Below are 25,080 nucleotides of genomic sequence, written 5' to 3'. Positions count from 1 at the left end.
AGAGGGTGATGAGGTCTCCCCTCAGCCTCCTCTTCTCCAGACTAAACCCCCCCAGTTCCCTCAGCCGCTCCCCATCAGACCTGTGCTCCAGACCCTGCACCAGCTCCGTTGCCCTTCTCTGGACACACTCGAGTCATTCAATGCCCTTTTTGTAGGGAGGGGCCCAAAACTGAACACAGGAATCGAGGTGCAGCCTCACCAGTGCCGAGTACAGGGGTAAGATCCCTTCCCTGTCCCTGCTGGCCACGCTATTGCTGACACAAGCCAGGATGCCATTGGCCTTCTTGGCCCCCTGGGCACACTGCTGGCTCCTGTTCAGCCGGCTGTCAATCAACCCCCCAGGTCCCTCTCTGACTGGCAGCTCTCCAGCCACTCCTCCCCAAGCCTGTAGCGCTGCTGGGGGTTGTTGTGGCCCAAGGGCAGCCCCCGGCATTTGGCCTTATGGAAACTCCTCCAGTTGGCCTCAGCCCATGGCTCCAGCCTGTCCAGGTCTCTCTGCAGAGCCTCCCTACCCTCGAGCACATCAACACTCCCACCCAACTGGGTGTCATCTGCAAACTGACTGAGGGTACACTCGATCCCCTCGTCTAGATCATCAATAAAGGTGCTAAACAGGAGTGGCCCCAACACCGAGCACTGAGGGACACCACTCGTGACCGGCTGCCAACTGTATTTAACTCCATTCACCACAAATTCACCAGCAATCCAGCCAGTTTTTTACCCAGCAAAGCATGTGCCCAGCTGCGAGCAGCCAGTTTCGCCAGGAGAATGCTGTGGGAAACAGTGTCAAAGGCCTTGCTAAAGTCAAGGTAAACAACATCCACAGCCTTTCCCTCATCCAATAAGCAGGTCGCCCTGTCGTAGAAGGAGATCAGGTTTGTCAGGCAGGACCTGCCTTTCATAAACCCATGCTGGCTGGGCCTGAGCATCTGGCTGTCCCACATGTGTTGTGTGATGGTACTCAGGATGAGCTGCTCTATAAGCTTCCTGGGCACTGAAATCAAGCTGACAGGCTTGTATTTTCCCGGATCATCCTTCCGACCCTTCTCATAGATGGGCGTCACACTGGCTAATTTTCAATCAGTTGGGACCTCCCCTGTCAGCCAGGACTGCTGGTAAATGATGGAAAGCAGGTTGGCAAGCATCCCAGCCAGCTCCTCCAGAACCCTCGGGTGTATCCCATCTAGTCCCATAGACTTGTGTGTGTCTGTGTGATGCAGCAGGTCACTGACTGTCTCCTCCTGGACTGTAGGGGGGTGGTTCTCCCAGTCTCTGTCTTCTGGCTGAGGAGGCTGGATTCCCTCAGTACAACTAGTCTTGTTATTAAAGACTGAGACAAAGAAGGTATTAAGCACCTCAGCCTTCTCCTCATCACTTGCTACCACGTTTCCTCCTGAGTCTAGCAGGGGATGGAGGCTCTCTCTGGTCTTTCTTTTGCTGCTCCCATACTTATAGAAACATTTCTTGTTGTCCTTGATTGGTGAAGCCAGATTAATTTCCAGCTGGGCTTTAAACCTCCTGATTTCCACCCTGCATAGCCTCACAGCATCTTTGTTATCACTTTGAGTGGCTAGCGCCTTCTTGCAAAAGCTGTAAAGTCTCCTTTGCTCCTTGAGTTAAATATTGAAGTCATAAAGTCCAATGTGTGAATGTGAAGATAGCATGTGAGCTGATGCCTGCAGCATTTAACCTGAAAATGCCCCAAGTTGTGTCCAGGTGGTCTGACTGCAGCTGACCTGGTGGCCTCACTGTGCTTCTCACCAAGTCCTGTTATAGAGGGACTCTGACCCTGAAAACTGTTATGAGTACCAGCTGAAAAACCTTAAAAATAAAATTCATTTCCTGTATCTTCTAGTAGAGGGATATCTGTATATCTGACATCTGTATAAAGAGGTGTAAAATACTGCCAGTAGAATCTGTCAGTGTTTTAAGTCCTGCTCAAATGACTATGTTTAGGTTTTTGTGTCCAGAGGAAAAGGAGTTAGGGAGACAAATAGAAAAATTCTGATGAATAATGAGTTGGGTAACCAGGAGTATTTTGGACTTGCAGAAAGTCATTCACTAGACAAAGTGGAGTTATCATGTTTGGAGTAATTTCTGTTCAGTGTCAGAAGATAAATCGAAGTTACTAATGTATGGCCTCATGAGCTGTGGAGCTGACCCAGCAGGTGGAGAGGGAGCTGGACTGTGTCCTTGTGTTTGCTGAGAAGTGCTCACCAAACCTGTGTTTCCAGGGAGTACATGCAGAACCTGAGTCAAGAAAAAAGTACTCAAATCCCTGTTGATAACAGGCTCATACATGCCACTTCAAGAACATTTTGGCTTGTGGGACTTCAGTTACAGATGGCAATTCACAGCAGTGAAGGAGTATAACTGGCTTAGAGGAGGGTGAAGGGCTCTAAATTAGATATGCCATTTTACAGTTGTAAATGTAGAAGCTTTGCTTCATAGTATGTATGCCAGGGCCTGAATGAAAGAATTTTCCCTTGAAGTTGTTGTCATAGGAGTGTATAGGGACAATTATGTAGCCACACATGTGCTGGGTCCTTTCACTCTTCTGCAGGTTGTGTCTTTTCCACTGTTTCACTTTAAGCAGAGTCTCAAACGTACATTCTCCTAAAATCTTATTTGCAGAGACAGTTTTTTAATGGGGGAAAAAAAAAAATAACTGGAATGGGCTGGATTCATCAAGGTAATAATGTGGAACTGCCTGCTAAAGAGGCAGTGGACAACGGAGGAAAAAGAAGTGGTGAATCACCCTGTAACAACATTTTGAATTTTCTTTGTTACATTTTTAATCTCTGTTTAATTCATGGTCTCTGGATATTCTAGGAGACACAGGAATCTGAAGGCTATAGAGGTATGTAGTTCACATCTCCACACAACAAAAATCCATCTTTTTTCATGTTTGTTTGCCCTAGCAGCAGCAGACAAAAAAAAAAAAACAAACCAAAACAAAACAAAAACCCAGGGATTTTTACAGTTGGAAAGGATTTTACCTTTTCCATAGCTTGTGCAAACAGTGCGGGCAGTTTATTAAAAATCTACCAAGGGGAAATTTTTGGAGTGACTGATGCATAATTTATACCCTGAGCCTCTGAAGGATGGATTGTAAAAAAGCCAGTGCTGATCAAAGGAATTGTTAATGTGCTGCGGAAGTTATTTGGAGGTTTGACACATGCTGAGTTTTTAAACTAATCTCTTTGAGTAAGTTCCTTGAATGCTTCCCAGTGCATTCAGTGAATACAGATCTCAGAGAAAAAAGTATATTTGGGTTTCAGAAATAAAACCACTGATCGACAATGAAATAAAAATTTAGCTGAAAACTCAAACAGGGCCAAATTAATCTTAGATAGGCAGGATTAAACAATGTGGAGCAGACTAAATTCTTTATCTTTAACCAGGTCAGGTCAGCTTGAACTTTCAAGACAGAAAACCTAAATAAATTGTCAGGAGAAAGCAGATAACATAGATGGGATGTTCACAAAGTGAGAGGGAGGAAATGACTGAACACAGTGAGAAGTAATAGAACCAGGAGGGGAGGAAAGGAATAAGGAGGTAGCATGAAATGAGAATGGACAGCTGAAGCTGGCATTTCACCTACATGAATTGCTAGCAGCATGTAAGGACCACTGGGGGTGCTATGAAGAAGAAAGCTATGCTCACTGTGATTTATTTTAGTAGTATACATCTCATGTGAGATTCAGCAGCCTTCAGGTGCTGCTAGAGAAGTTGCTCTTATGGTTTGGGCCTGAATTTTTACTTAGTGCTCCAAATCCCTTTGTACGTACTGCTTCCCACACCATGACCGAATTCAAGAACAGGGTCACATACACCATCCCTTGGTGGCTGAGATTTCATTACTAAGCTCTTGATTGGTATGATGATTTTTAAATTCCATCATACCAGTAAAAACATTACTCTTGTACTGCAAAGCAGACAAAGGAATTGGGCTATTGATATTACTGGGGATACTATAGTTGTACTGAGAAGCTGCAATTATAATCAAGATTCAGTGTTCTGGATATTCTAGAAACATATGGATATTATATGGTTTATTTCCTGACCCAAAGAGGTTATGGTGTATAGAGACTTGTAGAAAAGTCAAACATGTGGAAAAGAAAGTAATTTTTTTGTTCCATTTTGCTAATGTGGAACTGAAGCATCTTAAGCAATGAGTCTAGTCATGTTCATGAAACATAGGAGATAGGGAATGGACCTGAACCTTGTCCAATGCTAAGTCTGGACACCACAAATTAAGAAAACTGGTGGCTCGGATTTCATCTGAATGGCAAAAAGTGTTCCCCAAATTCTTGTACCAACTACATGCCGCACTCACCTCCCACTTTGAAAAGCAGAATGCTGCTAAAACATGGACATGCCATAAAAAAAATCTGAAATATGTTGTACACAGGCCTACACATCTGAAGATGCTGTCCTGGCCTGGCAGCACTCACCGCTGTTGCTGCGTTTCCTGCTTATGTCAAGGGTGCCTGCAGAGCTATCACCTTCCTCAGGAACTTCTGCCAGGTCAGCTGTCTGCAGGGACAGAAAGAGCAAATGAGATGGGATATGCCAGAAAAAGGGAGTGATGAGGTGAAATAAGACCACGCGAGAGCCTTTGGAGAACGCAGTACTTAGGTGCTGTCAGAGCAGAGCCAATCAGCCTAACGGGATTGCAAAAAACATTGTATCTGGTGACACACAAAAACCACCTACTTCACAGGGAGCAGTGAAAGCCCAGAATGAACCCCGGACCAGGTTTATAGTCTGGAGTACAAAGGATTTCTACAGTATAAAGCGAAGTGAAAGTTAAGGAAGGAAGGATTACATTAAACAATGTGGTGCTCTGTATACAATAGAAGTGGCTTGGGGGAATTTGTAGATTGTGGAGGTGTACCTGAATAGCTATCTATCAAGGAGACGGGACATGAATTGAAACTCTTAATTTATTAAGAGTTATTTTACTGAATACATTATTCAGTAAAATAACTGTAATGCAAGTGTGATTTTAATTCTGCTAATGTGCTATGAAAGGAGCTGGAGTGTGATGGAATTGATGAAGTCAGTCTTCAAATATCCGCCCTCATTTTCTTTTTGAACAGTCATCTGGCTGGTATGGGTAGGGAAAAATGAAACCCAAATGTTGTTAGAATTACTATGATTTCTTACTTGTAAACATTACATTAATGTCAATTATTATTAGCGACCCATTGTTCTAAGGTGTAGGAAAACATGGGATGACATAATCTCAAGCCTCAGAAGTGTAGTCTGCATAAGGCACCAGATTCCTTGGTTGGGTAGTCAGCTTCTCCATGTATAGCCTGACAGGAACCAGGAGCTGTTCCAAACAACTCTGTCCGAATCTGACCTTACGGAACTTCAGTTTCTGAATTCTCAACATGTGACTTCTTTTGGATAAAACATCTTCAATAACCATAAAAACCACAAACACTGACCTTGAATCAGGTGTTCTCTCTAATCTGAAAAACTAAATCTTTATATACTCCTAAGCTTTATTTATTTCTTGTTAACAGGTCTTTAAGACACATGGAAGGATTTAAGTTCATTATTCCACAACACTTTACAATTGTACTGTACACATAGCTCTGTCCATTGCTTTGCAGACTTTTGCCTGCATTACAGGAAGAAAAGCCAAACAAGGAACATTCACTGCTTTTGTTCAGGGAGCACAAAATCTGAATTGCTTTATAGATTTTTATATGTTTTTTCCTTTTACTAGTGCTGACAACAAAGCTTTTTTTAGAAAGTACTTTGACAATTTTATTTCCCCTATCTAGTACTTTCCTAGCTACTTCTCCATCCAAGGATACTAATGAGCAAAGAGGTTAAAAGTCGATTTATGCCACAGGTATCTTGTGGTTATCTCATTTCCTTTGCTATTTTAAGAGTCTTCTACTCTACTGCCTTGTTTTTAGACTTAGCCCTTTTGCAGCAGGTCACGCCTGTCTTACATCTTTCACAAATGGGTGACCCCTGGATGAGAAGGCACTGCAGTAGCAATGCTAACACGGAGTCAGTGTAGAGCGTATCTAGGGATTTCTAGTTGTTGGGTGGAGAATGGAAAGACTGTGCTGAAATAGTAAGCTATTTTTCATCTCATTGCTGTGGGATGTTCCTCAGTCTTCATAGACTAGCTTCATAATTGATGATTAACTTAATATTTTGTTGGGTACTACTGCATATGGGATGTGCAGTGACTGTCCCTTCAGTATGCACCTCATCCAAAACCTCCTGAAGTCGCCTCAGTTACCTTTAATGTTTTTTCAGTCAAGAGCTATATGATAAATGGTTTAATAGAAACGATAGAGGTACAAAGCTGCTTTTGAGAGGAGCTGATCCAAGAAAAACTAACAAGAACTGGAGTCACATTTATATCACCTCAAGTGACTTTCTTTATAAATGTGGGTTGCAGAAGCACATTTTTGAAGGAAGCAGTAGGTAGTAAATCTGAAGCATATGGCCACTTTCTTTTATGGGAAATGCAGAATCCGGGCTGAAAAATCACAGTGGGTGCGTCCACACTGTTCAGTCATGTTAAAAATACCTTGGCTAGTTCAGAGCAAGACAGTTATCTCTACGCTGCACAGAGACATGAACTGCAGTCCTGGAAGCTTCATGGCTGTAGAGGCAAGGCATGGCTCCTAGGCTAGTCGCTTTGCTTTTAACTACCTTCAGCAGGAGCAGCACCTACTCTGACTCAGAGCTAATCCGTTAACAGCTTGGACACCACCTATGAGGTAGGATCCCAGATGTCACCACGTCCCTGGTGTCCCTGTTTTGGCAGAACCTTGAAGCAGTCCCCGGCTCCCAGGGCTGGGACACAGCCTCGCCACAAAGTTTCTGCGCTGCTGTGAGCCTCACGGCTGCAATGCTGTTTCTGCTGTGAAAGCAGCAGAGCAGCACAGAACTGAGGACCTCTAGGGAAAGATCTTAGTCGCTATGCGTTATTAACTGCGCATGTGCTGCTAGTGCACATGCTCTGGTGCGTTTTTGCCTGGGCTCTAAGGGCTGTGTCATGTCCCTGTTCTGGTCACCGGTCAGTGCCTGCTCCTGGGTCACATATCATGGTCGTAAAGCTCCATGGTCCCATCATTTGGATCAGGGTTGTGTCTGCCCCTGGTTTTTATCTTTGTCTCAATCCACAGACTTGCACTGACAGAAGCTGTTGGTTTCACATGTCTGTTTATTCAGTTCTCTAATGTTTTCTATTTTCTGTATGCTGACACGTGTTATACCTTCTCTCAGCCTCAATACCCTGGAGAAATTCCCATAATGAACTTACATTCCTCATTCTACACCCACACCCCACCTAGTTATGATCAGTTCCCTAGGGCAAGCTGACACAGCATTTGAGATTTCTACGCTTGCATTGTCATTCATAATTCAACAGAACGCTTTATTGATTTAGAAAGCAATAATTACATTTGTAGAACTTCTGTTTCAAAGTAAATTAAATCATTGAAAGAAAGAACGGTAATCACAATGCGACAGGTGGTAGAGTCACTCTGGGTTTTAGAAAAGAATGGAAATTTCCTTTTAAGGCACAAACAAGGGTGGATAGAGGACATGTCCTTTAATCACTCCCTTGCAGATTTCACTTAGTTCTTGTTTAAATTTGTCTGTCTTCTTTCCCATCTGACACAAACGGGCATCTGTTTAGAGGCCACCTATACCACCTGAGGTTACAGTTCAGCCATGTGAGCGAGCATACATTTAAGCACCAGGGAAATATTGTACCAAACATAAACAGATATTAGCACAACTTTAAATTAAACATGTAAGTATTTGCTCTGAGGCCTGGAGACCAAGCCTCATTATGTCTCTGTGCCTGGTGATTTTTATTCTGAGGTGAGTGTGGGAGAGATTGTCAGATAATGTGGGTCTGATTTTTATACATGACAATCAGTTTTAGCCTCCAGTGTATTCAGGTGTGATTTTTTTTTTTTTTTCCAGGGGGTGGGGGTGGGGGGTGAGGGGTGAGGATCTCTTGGGAAAAAGAGAGCCTCAAACATAGGTTTAAGTGCCTGTTTATGAGAGGTGAGTGGGTATGCACTCTTTCAACACCATGAATGAGCTCCTGATGTCGTGGCTCCCAATACTGTTGAAACAACCATTTCTGTACGGAAGAAATTGGTAATTGTTAACGTTGAACTACATATGGATTTAGCAAGGGCAGGGTTAAGGGAACTATCATTTCCTTTGTACTCATTCTCCAGCTCTTCTGCCATGGTCCTGAAAAAAGTGACTTTTATGACAGTAAAGAGTGATTGACAAGGGTTAAGATGAAGGTTAAAATCTCCCTGTCCGGATACCACAAGCTGAGTACACCTGCCTGTATTTGGGTTTTGAAGAGAGGACCCCAAATCTGTGATGCCTCCCTCCTGAGTCTACACTGGGCAGGGGTGGAGGTGCCAGTCCATTGCCTTTTTCAGTACCAGTAGCCTAATTTTGTCTGGGCTTATCCTGTGGAGCTTGTATTTTATAATCTAGGCTCAGAGGACTCCAGCCCATTGCTATCACTTCTTATGAAGGGTAAATGCCCACCACCACCACCAGACAGTATGCATCTACTCCAGCATGACAATTACATATCTGTTTTCCACTTTTACACAGATATGTAAAATCAAAAGAATATAAGAAGATTGATTATTCATTTAATATGTATTCTTCTCTTTTTCTCAAGCGTCATCTAAAAGATACTTAAAACCTGAGTTTGCAAAAATAACAATTTCTGGTGCCATTTTGGAAACTGAGAGTGAGATTTTTTTTTTTACAGTTTGAAATACAAGTTTTGTAAACTCTGATCCTGTTGTTCCTCCAGAAAGAAAATGGAAGAAAGATGTGGGATACTTACAGAGTTTCTGTTGGGAGAGTCAGACCCACTTCCAGAACTGCCCTTTTTGGTCTTCTGGGCTAAAGAAGTCCCAAAGCGGAGAGTTTCATACACAGGGTCAACCTTATTTCCACAGGCTGCAACAGAAGGAGCAAAATGTGCATCAATCCCTTGAAGGTATTTCTGGTCATGTTCCTGCTCCACTTGGAGAAACACTTGTCTACCAACATATTGGGGTGTATGCTTAGACACAAGTTGAGACACTATCCTGATAAAAAGTGTTGAGAAACTTAGTGGAATTGACTTCTGATAGTGATTTTCTTCTGCCTCTCTGCTCTCATAAAGATCATCCTCCATCATACAAGCTCTTCAGGTCCCAGCCAATGCCTTGTCTCTCTTTTCCTGCCATCCTCCTTTTCTAATCACCGCTGATGCTGCCTACACTGAGTTAAGGAAGAAGAAGTACCAGGAGGCTTTAATCCATGTTTGCTCCCTGTTTCTACTACTGACCTCTTGGATTGCTCTCAAAAGTAGATGCTGGAAGGGAAAAACCCTACACTGTGTCTGAGCATCCTTGTGGTATAGGTGGACCATCACCTTTATCCATCTACCCTCACAGTGCTCCTGGTTGGTTAATATGGATAAAAGGATGGCTGGAGCTGCCTTGAAAGTACCAACATCCCCACTATAAGGCCTTATGGGGACTGGAGGTAGGTGTGAGTAAGCATCTGCTGTTGGGAATGTGGTCCAGGTTGCTCAGCTCACTCTAGGGGTAGCCAGAAAGGGCACCACCCCCATTGGTATATGTCCATTCAATTTTCACTCTCGCCCTTCCTCATAGGTAGCATCAAAAGTAATCTCCCATGGCAGAGAAATGGATTAATTCAATTGGCATGAGCAAATTAATGTCAAATCTTCTTCTACATACTGCATTATTAGAACTCAGCCTCCCTTGCAGTACAAGGCAGTAGACGTGTAGAATAATGTACATTTGTAGCACTGTGTAGGAGGAGGGAGATTTTGGCCAAAGTACTGAGAAAATAAATAGAATTTTGAATTTTGATGAGAGCAAAGCACACCTCATTTTTTAGCCAGAGTTTGTTCAAAATGTTTCTATTACTTCTGACAAAAATTATGGATGTATTTTTAGAAAGAGAAACTTAGATGAAATCTATGTAATTAACTTTTTTTTTTTTTTTTTTTAACTGCAACAAAGTAAATGTCCTCAGACAAGTAATTTTAAACTGACTGCCTAGTTTTGGCTTCCATTTCTGATACTGCCAGGCTTGCCTGGTCAGAGTACTGGTGGGGAGAAATATTTTCCAGAATCAACTCAACTTCTCCATTTCAAAATGTTTCTTTTGGGGTATTTGGTATTACAGTGAGAAAAATCTGGTCTTTTAAATACTCAGACAATGTGTAGACATGGTCAATAAGGAAAAATATGAGGAAAGTAAGAAATGTGGATGAAAAAGAACAGGAGAATAGCAATGTCCCTCAAAAGACAGACCAGTGGTTTGAATGCCTCCCGCTGTTTTGATCTCTCTGTCTTTTATCTGGTTCCTCCCAGCTCAGATCTTCACCAAAATATTCCAGCGTTTCTTGCTTTTTAAGTTCCTACCTTGATCTCAGGTAGTTATTATTATAACCAGGGTAATTGCTAAGAGGTTACATGTACAGGGGGTTGAGTGTAACACACAATAAACACACCCTCTTCTCTTCCAGCTTTGCATCTTTGAAGTGGTCCTTTCCTGAGATGGCAGAAAGACATCCAGTCACCCAAAGGAGCTGGAAGGCTGCTGAGGGTAAATATCATGGCTGGAAGTCTGCCGCTGCTGTTGCGGAGCACTGCCAAAGGGAGACTGAACAGAAAAGCAATCAAAACCTACCAATAGGCATCACTTCCTTGATGCAGCCAAACTGTTCGTGAATGAGTAGTGGTGAGCTGTAGTACCGTCGAAATCCCTTTGGCTGGAGGGAGAGAAAGCAAAAACAAGTGAAGTGCATTGCTGTCACATAGTAGAAGTAACCTCAGCTCTTTGGATAATGGCATAACAGTGTGGCAATGCTGGAAATTTGACTCCTGTTGTTGAGTCACAGTGTGTTTAGTGATCTGGGATTTACTTGATTTTTCTTCTGGAAAAACAATTTCCCATACTTATGTGGAAGGAGGGGCTCATTTTCAGCTCCCCTTTTTCTTTTTTCCTACACAAAAGCAGCACTAATTAATTGCAGCAGAAGTGCTGAATCATTAGAGGTTCTGGGAAGTTTCCCTCTCCCTTTCTTCTTATGTAATGTGAATTTGCATTGTTTTGAATTTGCTAAACATGTGACTGTGTTTCCCCACCCTACCTCCAAATCCTCATGTTCCCATGTATACACTGGTGAAACCCAAGGAATTTAAAGCCTTTCTATATGTTTTTCTAAGGTCTGCTGCTGACTGACTGCAACTTCCACTGCTTTTTTGTCTTGTGTCATCACTAGATGTCCCCTCAATGTCCATTTTTAGAGAAATGCACCATAACAACTCAAGCTATACCATTAAAGAATATCACAATATGGCCAATAACAGTGCCCTGTACCACTCTAAAAACTATTCTTAGAAGGTTAAACATTTCCTGTTACCTCCCTATTTACTGTCTCAGCCAGCAAATACCTCAGGCAAAGGCTGAGTACCCAAAATGAAGGGGTTAACATCTAAGTCTTTGGAAAAGGCCTTCAAGGCTCACAAATGGTCTCTCAGATTTCTACTTTTTGCAGGCTGTGAAAACTTCCAGTTACAGTGACAAGTTGAAAAGCCTCATGGAGATGTGCATATTTTCCATATCCTATCAGTAAACATGGTAAAATGGTAGACAACTAGTTCTTTTGCTAATGAGCTGCAGTAGAGATTGAGAAGGAAGGAGGGGATCAATAAATTTGGTTTCTTAGAGGAATAAATTCTATATTTTCCAGACTTGGTTTGCCCCCAAACTAGATTGAGACACAACACGAGCTCATAAAACTCACATGACTCTGCTGAACGACTTCCTGCTGTAAATTTAGCCTCTACTTTTCTGCTTTTGTAAACTAGTGACCACAAATGCTGAGGCTGGAATCAAGAAATGAGTGAAACAATTCACGTGATTTAATATTAGGCTTTTCCAGGGCTTGCAATGAGGTCATTCAACTCTTCACAGGCCAACTTCCTAAACCAGAACGTCTCACACTAGGGTTATGATTATGGTTTAAATGCATAAAGATTTGCATCAGGTGTATAAACAATAGCTTCCACTAGATACTCTTGGAGAGAAAAGATCTTTCCAGTGAAAGGTGGGTTTTATAGACCTTTTGAAATCAATGTTTGCATTTTTTCATCATTTAAAACAGTGAAACTGTTTGATTTTAGCCCACATTTGTCTCGGATGCCTTCAGGTTGCAACAAATCTGAGAACATCTGAAACATGAATATATGTATCCAGTTGTCATATTCCAAATGATCATTTTTTTCAAGTTTTTTTTTTCCAAAAGTAACCAAAAGAACCATATTCCCATAACAGTCATCAAGTTGAGTTAGAATAATCTCAAACACAGTTTCCTGCCTCTGCCAATTATGAGAATTTTCATCTCAGGTGACCCAGGCACTGTGTTCATACAGGGGCAGGTCTCCTCCCAGCCTCTCCTATTGAGAGACTGCTTGAAACTCTGTAGTGTCTCACTGTGAAATATCCTTTGGTTTTCTTTTTAAGATGCATTACAGTTTTTCTTCAAGCCTTAACAGTGGAAAAAAAAACCAATAAAATATAATTTGAAGGATTTTTCATTTGTTAAACGTAATTGAAATATTTTGACTAATTTATAACATTCCTTGAGAGATTTACACTCCAGCAAACACAGTTTAAATCAAGGGAATTAATTCTATTATTTAGCTAAATTTGGATTATGTAACTGTATTTTCACATCCACAAAGCAGACCAGATTTGTGTTTCATTTTTGTTCAGGTTTTTGAGTAGTAGCAGTTGCCTGGATTGATAATAGGTCACCACCTGCCTTTACTTTTCTCACGTCAGTAAAGTGACCTGGTATCAGTTCTGTTAATACACCAGCTAAGTGCCAGCCAGGGGGTCAGGAACACAAAATGAGTGGCTCCAGCATAAACTGGTGCCTCCCACTGCATGTGCTGCCCTGAACTGCTCACTTACCAGCTTGCCCATGCAACGCTGTTGTCCAATACTGTCTGCACACTTGTGGTGGATGCTCATCTTACAAGCCTTACAGCGCAGTCCGTGCTTAGCGTTTGTCCCTGTGAAATGCACGGAAATTATTTAATTAGACAAAATCAATAGTTTCCATGCATTTAATGAATGAGCTGAAAGAACTGACAGGGAGTTCAGTTGCAGTAGAGTAAATATTGACATCATTCTTCACCTTGCTTACTGTTTTTTGTACACATTTATGCATATATTTTCTTTATAGCCTCTCTATTTTAGGCATTTCTCCCCCATGCTCTTTCCTAGGCTGCCTTTAGATATATATTGGAGTATGTTCTGCTGTATGATAGTCTTATTAGTGAGGTTTACCTCATGAGCATCAAGCAAAATCCCTTTGCTGCTTTGACAGGGCTTGGCATGAGAGCTGTACACAGCTGAGGTAGCCACTGAAGGAGCACCCAGGCTCTGGAGCTGCCATGGGGAGCCAGGCCATCAGTGGAGGGCCAGGTTTTGTGGGTGAGAGGCTTCAGGAAGAGCTCCATGCACACCCCTGAGCAGGGCAGTGAGGATGCCATGGGTCTGACCTTGCTCTCCTTCACTAGCAGTGGAAAAGTTCAGCGCCACAGGTGGGGGAGCTCCAGGAGAAATTTTGCCTTCCAGAAGCAGGCTTCTCCCACTTGCGCAACAGTAGTTCTGTATTATCTTCAATGTAGACCTACTCTCAAATGACAGAGCCAAGTCTGATTGCTTCCAGGCAGAAACAATCACTCTTATTCATAAGACTTCCTAAACTATGCAGAAGCAGTTAAGCTGCAGCAACTCTTTTATCCCCACAGGACTGTATAAATGGAATGAGTAAACAACATGTCAGTTCATTATCATCTACTGTGAAAGCAAGAAACAAGGTAGTAAAAAACCCCCAAAAAATCTTGACATTTCAACCGGCCCTCATTAGTCAGACATGATAGGATTATTAGTCAGAAGGATCCTGCATCTGAAAACACTCATGTAGCTCTTGGTTATTTGAGTAGTCAACACCATATACATGCTGCTGACTTCATTTAGTGAAATGCTATGTCTGAAAGAAGCACTTCAGGGAAGGGCTCATCAAGTCAGTGACAAAACCTGAGCCTTGACAGGACCAATTTCAGGGCAAGAGTTCCCTGAAGTGGCCACTTTCAAGCCAAATAAAGGCAGGCTGGAGGCACCTGGGGGCTGTTGAAATGAGCCAGGCTCAGACATTTCACTTGTACAATTATTGTAGGACAGTGAACCAACATTCTTGCTGCCTTCCTCCTGAGACTGATGGAGAGATGGGGAGTGAATGGGTTGAGTGTGTGGTGCACCCTGGGGGCTCCCATGGAGTGTGGTTAATGCCTGCTCCCCGCTTGTTGCCTGCCTGACCCCTCTCAGCTGAGCCGATGCACAACCCCTCACTGCTTGGGTATGTGCAGACATCTAGCCTCATTCCTGGGGTCTTTTGTTCTAGTAAACACAGGATTTACTAGGACACATCTCTGTTTGGTTTTGGTTTTGTTTTTTTTCTTTGTGGTTGCACTTGGATTACTGGGCTGCGAGGATTTTTTCAGTTATAGTTTCTTTTCAATAACACATGCTCAAAATTATACTGGCTTTGAGCTTTTATTACTGATGATGAAATGCTGAATCACTTCCTGATGGTCCACAACTGGCACAGCAAGAAAGTGGGACTTCCTTCACATTATTTTGTTTTATATTTATCGGGTGGAATGAAAAAAAGGAAAATGACATCATACTTTGCCTATACAACACATACTTAAGGTCTAGTTCTCTCACTCTGGTTTGTACTGGCATAATTCTTACCTGCTTTATCAAGCTACTCCTGAGATTCAGCTGAAAAGGCAGTCAGTGCTAGCTGTGTTACGTTCTTTCAGACATTTTAGTGTTAATATTACAAGGTGGATATTGGTTCTTACATGTTATAACCATGTGATCACAGAGGATACACGTCTGTCGATATAACTGTGCATCCAAATGACATGCAGAATGAATGTGAAGTATCTGTGCTACTTACAAAAATAAAAATCCAGCTTCTTCAGAATGGTGGTCATGTGAAAATGAGTAAGACAATAAATTACAAAAGAGCAACACTATATTTCTATTACTGAATGTCATTTGTTACCCATGAGTAGTAAGTAGGGGCTTCAAAGAGAGGAAAACTATTTCAGTCACACACTTGAGTATACAAGAACTCTTTGTAAATCAAAATTAAATTCTCTGTAACTACCAAAAACTTCAATCTTTAATTCATTGTCATTTCTAACTACTTGGTTTACTGTGGGACTAGACAGCTTGGAAATAATTTACATGTATCTCCCTGCCTCCTACTGAGGAATAACAAAAGGGCTTAAAGCAGCATTTATTCTGTATTTACACTCAACTACCATATCTCAAGCTCTGAAAATGACATTTCTACAAGATACATTTTTTCTTTTTTTCCCCAGGATAATTTTTTTCTTTGTCAATTTCTGATCTCCATCACACTAAATCAAACCTCCTCAGAGAATCATGGCTAAACTATTTCAAAACTGTGTGCCAGAGATTAGACAATTACATACTGGCAATGTATCTGACCCAAAAGTTCCTAAGATTCGGAACTGAGGCACAGCCACAGCTCACATTATGAAGAAAAACAGATCCACATTTGGTACAGGTGTAAATGAGACTAGGGTTTGCACCTCTGCATCAGTTTTTAGCCTCCTATGTAAACAAGTTGTTGACTTTGCAGTTGCCTGAATGGGGCTGGTTTTGGAAGGCATCATGGTAGTTGGAAATGAGGAAAAAGCAGACAAAACATGGAACTTGAAGACAAATTATGTAAAACTAATTAAGTATGGTGAGAGTCCTGCAGTCATGCTGGTATAAGAAGTATTTCATTATGCCTAAAGTAGTGGCACAGGATATGCGTTGAAATATTGTCAGTAAATTCTCCCAGAGAACATGAGAAAGCTAGGAATTTGGTATGAACCTGCATGAAATAGTAGAGAATAAGTGGTATTAATGACTAAAATAAAAAATGATGATGATGATGATGATAATAACAACAATAATAATAATACCACCGCCACAATGGGGAAGACTATATGAGGGCATTTTTATCATTTCACTTATCTGCTGGAGGACACTAGGTCTCATTTGAATTTGAAAGCCTCTGTTGTGTGCTTATTCCCACTGGGTTAATCTTTCTGTAGACTGAAGCACGGGCAAGGGGAAAAGTAAGCAGAGAGTTCACATTTGAGATAGCCACAGCAATGTTGTAAGGGGCAGTGTTCCTGCAGAAGTAGTGAAGTCTGGAATAGTAAAACACTCTCCTCAGGGACTTCTGCTGAACATACTCTGATGACCTGCAAGCCAGACCATCACTCTCTTGTTTGCTTCCTGCCCCCCTTAAAAGCTGACAGCCTGATTGCAGCTTACCATTTATTCCCATTAGCAGGTATTCCCCTATGACAACCTTAATGCACAGCTGGAAGCTGCTGGTATAAAGTACTTACTGAAATGTCTTAGTCCACCTGGAATCGTTTCAATTGGTGGTGTATCAGAAATAGAAATAGAAATAAAGGCTTAGCAATTAAAGTAAACTTGGAGTACCCTAACTACTTTTTTTTTTTTTCCTGTTTTTTCTTCAAAGGGTTAGTAGACAGTAGACAGCTTTGACAGACTTTTTGTTATTACCTTCAAAAAGTAGTCATTCCTCCCACCCTCTTCTCCAGCCACCTTAAGGTTACTTAATCAGATTGAGCATGCCAGAACAAAGGTTTGTCTCAGTCACTTTTTGATTGTAATCTAGGGATGTGGTAGTCATTATTTTTATTCAAGGTGCACTACTTCATTCACTGAACAGGTTAGAAAGCATTCAATGAATGGGCACCTCCATTCAATACTTCTTTTTTATTTTCATTGTTCTGTGTGTGTCCTTAAGCATCACCTCTTGAGTATCACAGTAGCCTAATTCCAAACACAAGGTGATTAATAGCCTCATGGGCTTTCCTATGGGCTCAGTCTTTGTCTTTTTATGCCTTGCAATATGAGCACATTTGCCAAAATTTGGATGGGATGGCTCTCATTTGAGGGATTAATGGGTAAAACTGTCAGAGGTGTCACTAATATGGCACTACTTGGCCCAGATGCTGGTGTTTAGGTTGTAAAAATTGCAAGCTGCTAAAACTAGGGGTTTAGAATGGAAAATGCTGGCATGGTTAGCTGACTCATGGTGCTCATAAACATAACTGTTAATGCAGTCATGAAATTCATATAGGAAAAAAACTACTCACACACACATTTGCACATATGTCCTCTGTGTCCTATGTATTAATGTATCTATTAATTATCTCGCAGTCTGTAAAGGCTGGTATTGCTTTAGCAAATGAAAAAAGCCAAAACTGACAAAAGAAACAATGTTTCACTGGAAGCAAATGAGGAAATTTCATGTCAGGATATCTGAGGTTCTGCCACAGTAATTTTCTTCAGATACCAGCTAATGCATCCAGACACCCAAAAGTGGAAGGATGCGTTGTTTTGAGAAGCAGGTCATGTTTAATAATGCCTTGCTAGAAATACTCTATGTCTGGGTCAGCTGCCATTTGAATATCTAAAACAGGGGCTAGGTTTTTCAGAACAGCCATGGAAAATTGAATCTTAAACTGTTCTGATAATCTGACTTTAAATACTACCTAAAGGACACACTGCGTCACTTTTGTAAATCTAAGCCTTTTTTAGAGGAAGCCTAAATGGAAACAGAACATCTCAGCTTAGGTAAAAGGAAAGATTTGAAGGCAGAGACAGAAGAGACAGGGCAGAATTTTATTCCAAGTCTTTATGTCTGTCTCTCCTGTAAAAGTAATTTAGTACTCTGTGTTTCAGGAAAGTGACATTATCCTAAGGAATGCAAATGAGAGTTATGTTTGTCACACACATGCGAAGGAAACCTTTATCGTCCTCTTGGCCAGCACAGCTATGGCCGCAGCACTGTTGGCTAATGCTTTTTGCCTGTTTCAAAACTCAACATAAGATGAATAGCTACAGAGGAAGAATGAGCCCTGGAGAAATTTGAAAGAAAACTGCAACTGTTGGTAACAACATGACGTTACACTGACTGTATAAAGATAACTATATTAGGCACTTATGCTTGAGTAAAAAAAAAAAAAGAGACGATAAAAAGATTCAGGTCTATAAAAGAGAGAAAGAAGAAGGAAAAGAGATGCAGAGAGACTGTCACCTCCAGCTAATCCAGCTAAGACCCAACTACTATTTTTCGTCATTCCAGCTGAGAGGAATGTGCCAGTCAGAAATTGTTTTGATTTAAAACTTTCATAAATAAATACATTTTAAATTACATATTTTCCATAGATCTTCAACTTCTGCTGTGGGAGGCTGATAAAAATAATGTGTGCCTTGCCCCTTACTCCCCAAGTGCATTTGCAATTGTCACACCAGAAAGCTGTCTCCATGCCAGAATTTATGGGAAATGGAGAACTTTAAACAAGCCAGGCCAGTATTGTAGCAGTGAAGGGTTTAGGAGGTCACCTTAGAAGGAGAAAGAAAAGTCCTTGAAATGGCACTGGTGCCCCTGCAGTCATCTCTAAGCCTTTGTGCAACCTCTTCTCCTGCCCCCTTCTTCATTTTTAATTAATTGTTTTTGTGTAAAAGCTCTGATGCTGAAAGGGAGACTATTTTTAAAAATTCCTCTACGGCTACTTCCTGCCCCTGCGGCTAGCTGCTGCTGGACAAGCACTTGTCCTTCTCCTTTCCCTGCTCTGCCTCAGTCAAGAGCTGTGGGTAGATCAGAGAATAAAATTTTCTATGCAGGACATCTACACCTTTAAAGTTAAAAATCTTGAGCTTAATTCCCCCAAATCTTTAGGTTTGTAAAGATGAGCTGGTCATCCCTTTGCTTGCCCTTCCTTGGCCTTCAGACTCCTCGGGTGCTTCTCACCACCTCAGGAATTGCCCCCTTTCTCTGCCCCAATACCTGGCATCCTCCTGCTTTTTTTTTTTTTTTTTTTTTTTAACTGATTCTGGGACCCCACTGCTTGCCTCACTGCCATTGCAGAGAGGACAGAGGCACACATCCTCAGCTGGTCATCAGGTGAGTCATAGATCAAAGCCTGATGACCAGATGTCCTCAGCCACCCTAAATGGCTGGAAGTCATTGCTACCTGATGACTGACTGATAATTCAAGTTGCTGGATGCACAGTTGCCAGGTACATGGACCGATAGACAAATATTCACCTCATAAAATAATCAGTAATATTAGCAATCCTCCCATTGCATTTTCCACTGCTAAATACAGGACTGGATGGATTGTTCAAAAAAGTAATAAAAAGAGGATGTAATAATTTTGTGGTCTGCTGTGTATTGTTCCTAACTGACCACAGATAAATGTATTATGGCAGCTCTTGGCACTGTCATTTTGATGATTCAGAAGGATCAATTTTCCTTTTTTAAGGAGATTAAATTGCACTTTATGGATATCCTTCTCATTTGACCTGACTAGACAGTCTACGCTCATTTGAATGCTGTGGCAAAAGGCATTCTGTGCATGAGTAACAGATGTCTAGGATGAAAAAGTTCAAAACGTTAGGCAAAAGTCTTATTTAGGCAGTTTTCATGAATAATGGCAGCATGGGATTGACTTAAAAGGTTTTACTCTTTAGTAAGGGGGTTTTTTTGTGTTGGTATTTGTGGGAGCTAGAGGAGGAACCCCTCCATTTGGGACCAAGCTGCCAGATCTGGACCTGACACCTTGACTGGTTGGAGTGTCCTGTTCCCCTGAGTCCACCTTGTGTCAGTCTAAACCAAACGGGGTGTGGAGGACAAGCTGGGACTTGGATGTTTGTGTATAGTAGGACTTGATATCCAACCATGGTACCTGTCTTGACAGATTGATATATTTTAGATTATATGTCACTGAGAGGTGTGGGTCTGAGTGCCTACTCCACCCAATTTCCCCATAACAATGTCCAATGTTTAAATAGCAAGAAAAGTTGCTTTGCATGTAGGCAGGCTACAAAACAGTGCATAAAATTAGAACTGACTTCCTAGTGACATAGTTTTCTTTAGAAACAACATGCTGAGAAAAAACTGAGGCAGTAATAGGCAGGTTTTTCTTAAGCCTGTTACAAAGAAGAAAAATATCCCTACTAAAATAAAGTCCTTTCTAAATTCATAGCTTTAAATCACATATCAACAAGAGTAAATGCCTTTATTCCTCTTGCAAATCAGCTCTGTAACTCCTTGACAAAGAACTGCCAATGCTGCCAGACTTTTTATGTGTGATTCAGGACCAATGAGACTTACTTAAAATGCAAATAGGCCTTTTCTGTCTTTTGGTGCAAAAGTGATTCTCATTCTTGATGTCTGGTGATCAGAAGAGGATGAAACTCAACTGCTGTGTGCTGAAAGATTTGGCCACAAGAGGATTTTTTGCAATGCACTTTTCACATATTCAGTAGCTTTGCTATAAATGTCTGTCCCTGAAAGGAAATATCCACCTCCATACTACTTAAAATATCATCAAATGTTTTTGGTCATCTAAATGTTAATTAAGATGCTGGAAAGCCACAATAAATAAACTAACAGCTATTACCGAAAGAAAGTCTCAGTCCTCTAAAAACCAAACACAGTAAATCATTTCTAATGTTCTTGGCTCTAAACATACACTGATATTCCAATACCTACTTTTCTAGAAAATGTTCTAGACTGCTGAGCCTGTGTTTGTAGATCTTTGCACCAGGTTGCTTTGCTGAGAAGGAAAATAGCTCAAAGAAGATAGGCGTAGACTTGCCTAGGGGAGCTGATGCTGAACTGCTCCAGGGATGATGATGGTATCAGAGCTGAACAGGACAAAGGAATATGGAGAAATTAACCCTGGTATGGTGTCCCAAAGGAGAACAAGCAGAGGCCAGTGCCTGATCTTAGTCTCAGTAATATTACTAAACATACTGTGTACAGTGACTCTTCTTGAGATGAAGATGATGAAAGCCAGATTTCAAATAAGTTTTTCATGTTGGCAGGCTCAGGTTATTTGTACCTGTGTTCTTACATGTGTTGAAATGAAAAGCCATCCAGTTACAGCTTTCTTTTCGTGTTTTGAGATGCTTTGAAAAAGCAGTTGAATTTTGTAGGACCACTTGTATGTACCAAAACCTTGATCTTTTAAGAATGTCGTACCATTATAGAGGAGCTAGAAATCAGAAGAACAATATCTAAACAAAAACTATGCTGCAAATGAAGATCAGGCCTGTAGGCTTGCTGAAAATTTGGGAAAAGAGTTACAGAAGAAAAGAACCATCTGCCCTCAGCAAGGGGATTTAATATTCTCTCTGGTCTGCTAATGGATTTTTAACATTGCCTCTTGCTTACAGAGCTATGTGTCAGAAGATTAGGACAATCAATTAGGACTATAAAAGGTGTAGTTAAAAAAAACCCAACCACTGGTATGTAAATAGCCAGTTTCTCTCCGGCCTTCTGCTGTTTCAAACTTACTGAGGTTTTTGGCTCTTCGCTCCTGTAGTAAAAACACTTGCTTATCAGCTCAACCTCTTGTTGTTCTTGGTCTTTGTTAGCACAGACTGACTGGCAGGCCTGCAGCAATGGGCCTTGTACATGAAATGCTGATGTCTGACTTCCCGAGGCCACAATTCCTCTCCCTCCCTCTTCTGCCCATTTCACAGTAGCTAGTGATGGAGCTGGAAAGCGAAGCAGCAGAACATAACTACAAGTGTCTCTACCTAAAATCTAGTGCCTGGTCAAGATCTGGCCACAAACAGGCTTCTGCTCCAAAGTCACTTCTTCCCTTGGATCACATGTAGCTAAGGAGGACCTCAGCAGCAGCTGCAGGTGTAAGCAACAGCATGATTTGCGCAGACTAGAGATGATTCAGGGCACCACCATAAGTAATTGGGCAGTTATATTAGTTTGGTGGGATCAGTTTTCAGGGGAGTTATTTTTACAATTAGTCGCAATGTCTGGCTGCTTTACAGAATTTTATAATCACATTTTATAACAAAGTGTTTCAATTTCTTTACCACAGCTGTTTTGAAAACAAAAAATGAAATGGTAAATGTGGAAAAACATTCAAATGAAACCTTTCAACCCAAGTGCAAGTTTTTTAAAATTTCTTTTTTTTTTCCAGAAATAGTTACTGATTTCAATTAAATCACACAAGTTGAGAAGAAAAACACTTTCATTTACTACTGTCATTTGCTCAAAGAGGCAATCTCAGCCTTCACTGTTACAACCCGAGAGAATTTAGTACTCGACATATAGCAGTGCTGGCCTAAAGCACACCTACAGGTAGACTTCCAAGTGGCCCCAATTATTGTTTGAATTAATAAGAAAAACTTCTGCCAAATGATTGTACAGAAGTTTCTGCAGCTCAGCAATGCAAAAGTTACCTGACTGGGGGTCAATCTGGGGAACAAAAAAAAAAAATTGACATTAAGCTGAAATTTTACTTTATTTCTATATCATTAAACCAAAGTTACAAAAAATCTGCTTACTAAGATTTTGTCTATCAACAGGAACAATTCAATGAAGCACTCATAAACTGTCCATGTTTAGAAAGTATTTGCATTATCCAAATTTACCCTGGATATGGGTAGGAACAAACCAAGCCAACTCAAGCCATAGCTTTCTTATCCACACATGTGGTTTGCACCAGCATGACTATGTGATTTGTTGTCCAAAAGCCTTAATTAACGTTGACCATAATTGTGTTACCACTATTAGAGGTAAGGAAACCCATAGGGGTAGAAATAGGCTTGGCAGCTACAAATGTCTGGCCTGTACAATGATACAGCCTATAACAAAAGTGGAGCAAAACCTTGTTTTTAGTGAAATGATTTCCAGTGCAACAGGAACTGTTGGTGGGAATTCACTGAGGGCATGATTTGGAGGGGGAAAAAAAGCAAGATCAGTATGTCTGAAGGTACTGCCACATAGCTGGACCTCACTAACGGAGAGGTGGGTCAGTACACATATTCAGATTTAGGAGCTGTCACAGGCAAAAAAATAGCTGAAATTGTGGTCAGGATCAGGCAGCAGTTTGTATGTGCATGGGTGAATGTCTGAAACTGAACTCCTGAACTCTCAGACGGGAGCCTGCTATTTGCTAGCTGCAACCAGTATGGGCTGCTTGGAAATGTTGATAACACTGACTGAACAAAAGTGATGCATCCCAAATCCTCTAATTAATAAAGAGGTAGGAGACTGATCCACTAGTTAAGAGGCTGATCATATGCTGCTCTTATGCAAATACACTATTTAGGCTGGAGGAACTGCAGCTTGGAAAGAACTGGTGTCAAGAGATGGGTTCCCAGAAAAAATTGGTGAAGATCTGGGCCTGGGCAGAGTTCTGGGAAATGGAGGAGGATCCTGGAGATGAGGAAACCATGGACATCAATACCAGGGGATGCCCAGGAACCCTGGCCAGTGGTGCCTGAGACCAGTAACTGCAAGCAACATCACAGCAGGAACTGACACGACTTTCTGCTCAACCTTCCCAGGTAAGCAGCGACCTCCCTGCAGGGAAAGGAAGATCTAGGGAATGAAATGCTGGTGGGGAGGAGGGAGGGAAGGAGGGAAGGAGGGAAGGAGGGAAGGAGGGAAGGAAAGTATAAGTAGGGTAAGCAGTAATGTCACCGATTCTTCAATAAAATCTGGTATCCAGATCCTCTCCACATCAGCATTTATGTTGTCTTACCCTTGACAAGAACTCAGTGTAATTTTTGATTCTTTGGTTAAGAAACCACATAAATTTCCAGATGGGGCATTTAGAAACAACATCTGTGAGATAGGCACCAAAACCCCATCAACGTCTGAAGTGTTGAATTTTCTGTTGCTCTTCAGAAAAATCTCTGTTTCAGCTAACAAAGAGTTTGTTGCCCTTGGAGAACACCACTAATCAGTTCAGTCTGCCAGAGCGTGTCATCAGCTTGTTACGGAAAACAACTGCTCATCAGAGGCTATTGCTCATCTGCTGTTCACCAAGAGAAACTATCCTCTGTCCTCCCTTCTGGTGACATTTGAGACCCATCATTCTCAGTGTCTGTTTATCCCATAATGCTGGTTCTGGCTGGGGGAGAGTTGATTTTCTTCACAATAGCTGCTATGGGGCTATGTTATGGATCTGTACTGAAAACAGTGTTGATAATACAGAGATGCTTTAGCTGTTACTGAGCAATGTTTACACAGAGTCAAGGCCTTGTCTGCTCCTCACACCATCCTGCCAGCAAGTAGGCTGGGGTGCACAAGAAGTTAAGGGGGAACACAGCCAGGACAGCTGACCCAAACTGCCCAAAGGGATATTCCATAGCATGTGACATCATGCTCAGCAATGAAACTAGGGGGGAGGTTGGTGGGGGGTTGCTGCTCGGGGATTAGCTGGGCATTGTCTGGTTGGTAGTAAGCAACTTCTTTCATTTGCATCATTTGTCTTTCTTGGGTTTTATTTCTCTCTCTTTTTTATTTTTCTTTTCACTACAATTTATTATTATTATTACTATTGAGAGTTTTTTTGTTCTTTTTTTCAATTATTAAACTGTTTTTATCTTAACCTATGAGTTTTCCCACTTTTACCCTTCCAATTCCTTCCCCCATCCCACTGCAGGGAAGTGAGCAAGTGGCTGTGTGGTGCTTAGGTGCTGGCTGGGGTTAAACCACAATACCCATCCAGAGGTTATTAACAGAAAATTAACTTCCATGCTCAACTGTGTTGAGGGACTAGATCTGCAAAACAGACCAAGCACCCTGGTGTAACTTCTCCATATTTGCCAGCTGTAACGAACACTGCAAGACAGATGACATCTCACCTTGCAGTCATAAACAGATGAGCAGATGAACCCTGATGATGCCAATATGCTATGTGTGCCTGGGCTTACAGAGGAAGGCAAAGTGGTGGAACAAAAGGAGGTTACACATAGCAGCCTCTCATTTCAAGCCCATTGATGATGGAGCTCTGTAAGCAACCAGCAACATTAAAAATTCATCCC

The 25,080-nt window shown here is 41.5% G+C and overlaps 1 protein-coding gene across 3 annotated transcripts in view; it reads right to left on the bottom strand.

Annotated features, from left to right (window-relative positions):
• The window catches only part of STAC (SH3 and cysteine rich domain), a 79,438-nt gene that overhangs the window by 17,798 nt on the left and 36,560 nt on the right, over positions 1 to 25,080 (bottom strand). For 2 of the 3 annotated variants that reach the window (XM_074898147.1, XM_074898148.1), the window contains exons 3-6: positions 13,039 to 13,139; positions 10,747 to 10,828; positions 8,879 to 8,994; positions 4,458 to 4,539 (exon numbers count right to left, since the gene is read on the bottom strand). In XM_074898147.1, the coding sequence (XP_074754248.1) occupies positions 4,458 to 4,539; positions 8,879 to 8,994; positions 10,747 to 10,828; positions 13,039 to 13,139 (381 nt within the window). The remainder of the gene's footprint in view (positions 1 to 4,457; positions 4,540 to 8,878; positions 8,995 to 10,746; positions 10,829 to 13,038; positions 13,140 to 25,080) is intronic. The other variant, XM_074898149.1, reaches the window with a different exon arrangement.

Source organism: Athene noctua, chromosome 2, assembly GCF_965140245.1.
Source record: "Athene noctua chromosome 2, bAthNoc1.hap1.1, whole genome shotgun sequence".
Taxonomy (NCBI): Eukaryota; Metazoa; Chordata; class Aves; order Strigiformes; family Strigidae; genus Athene; species Athene noctua.
Note: the sequence above shows the minus strand (reverse complement) of the source record. Positions and strands in the feature narration are given on the sequence as shown.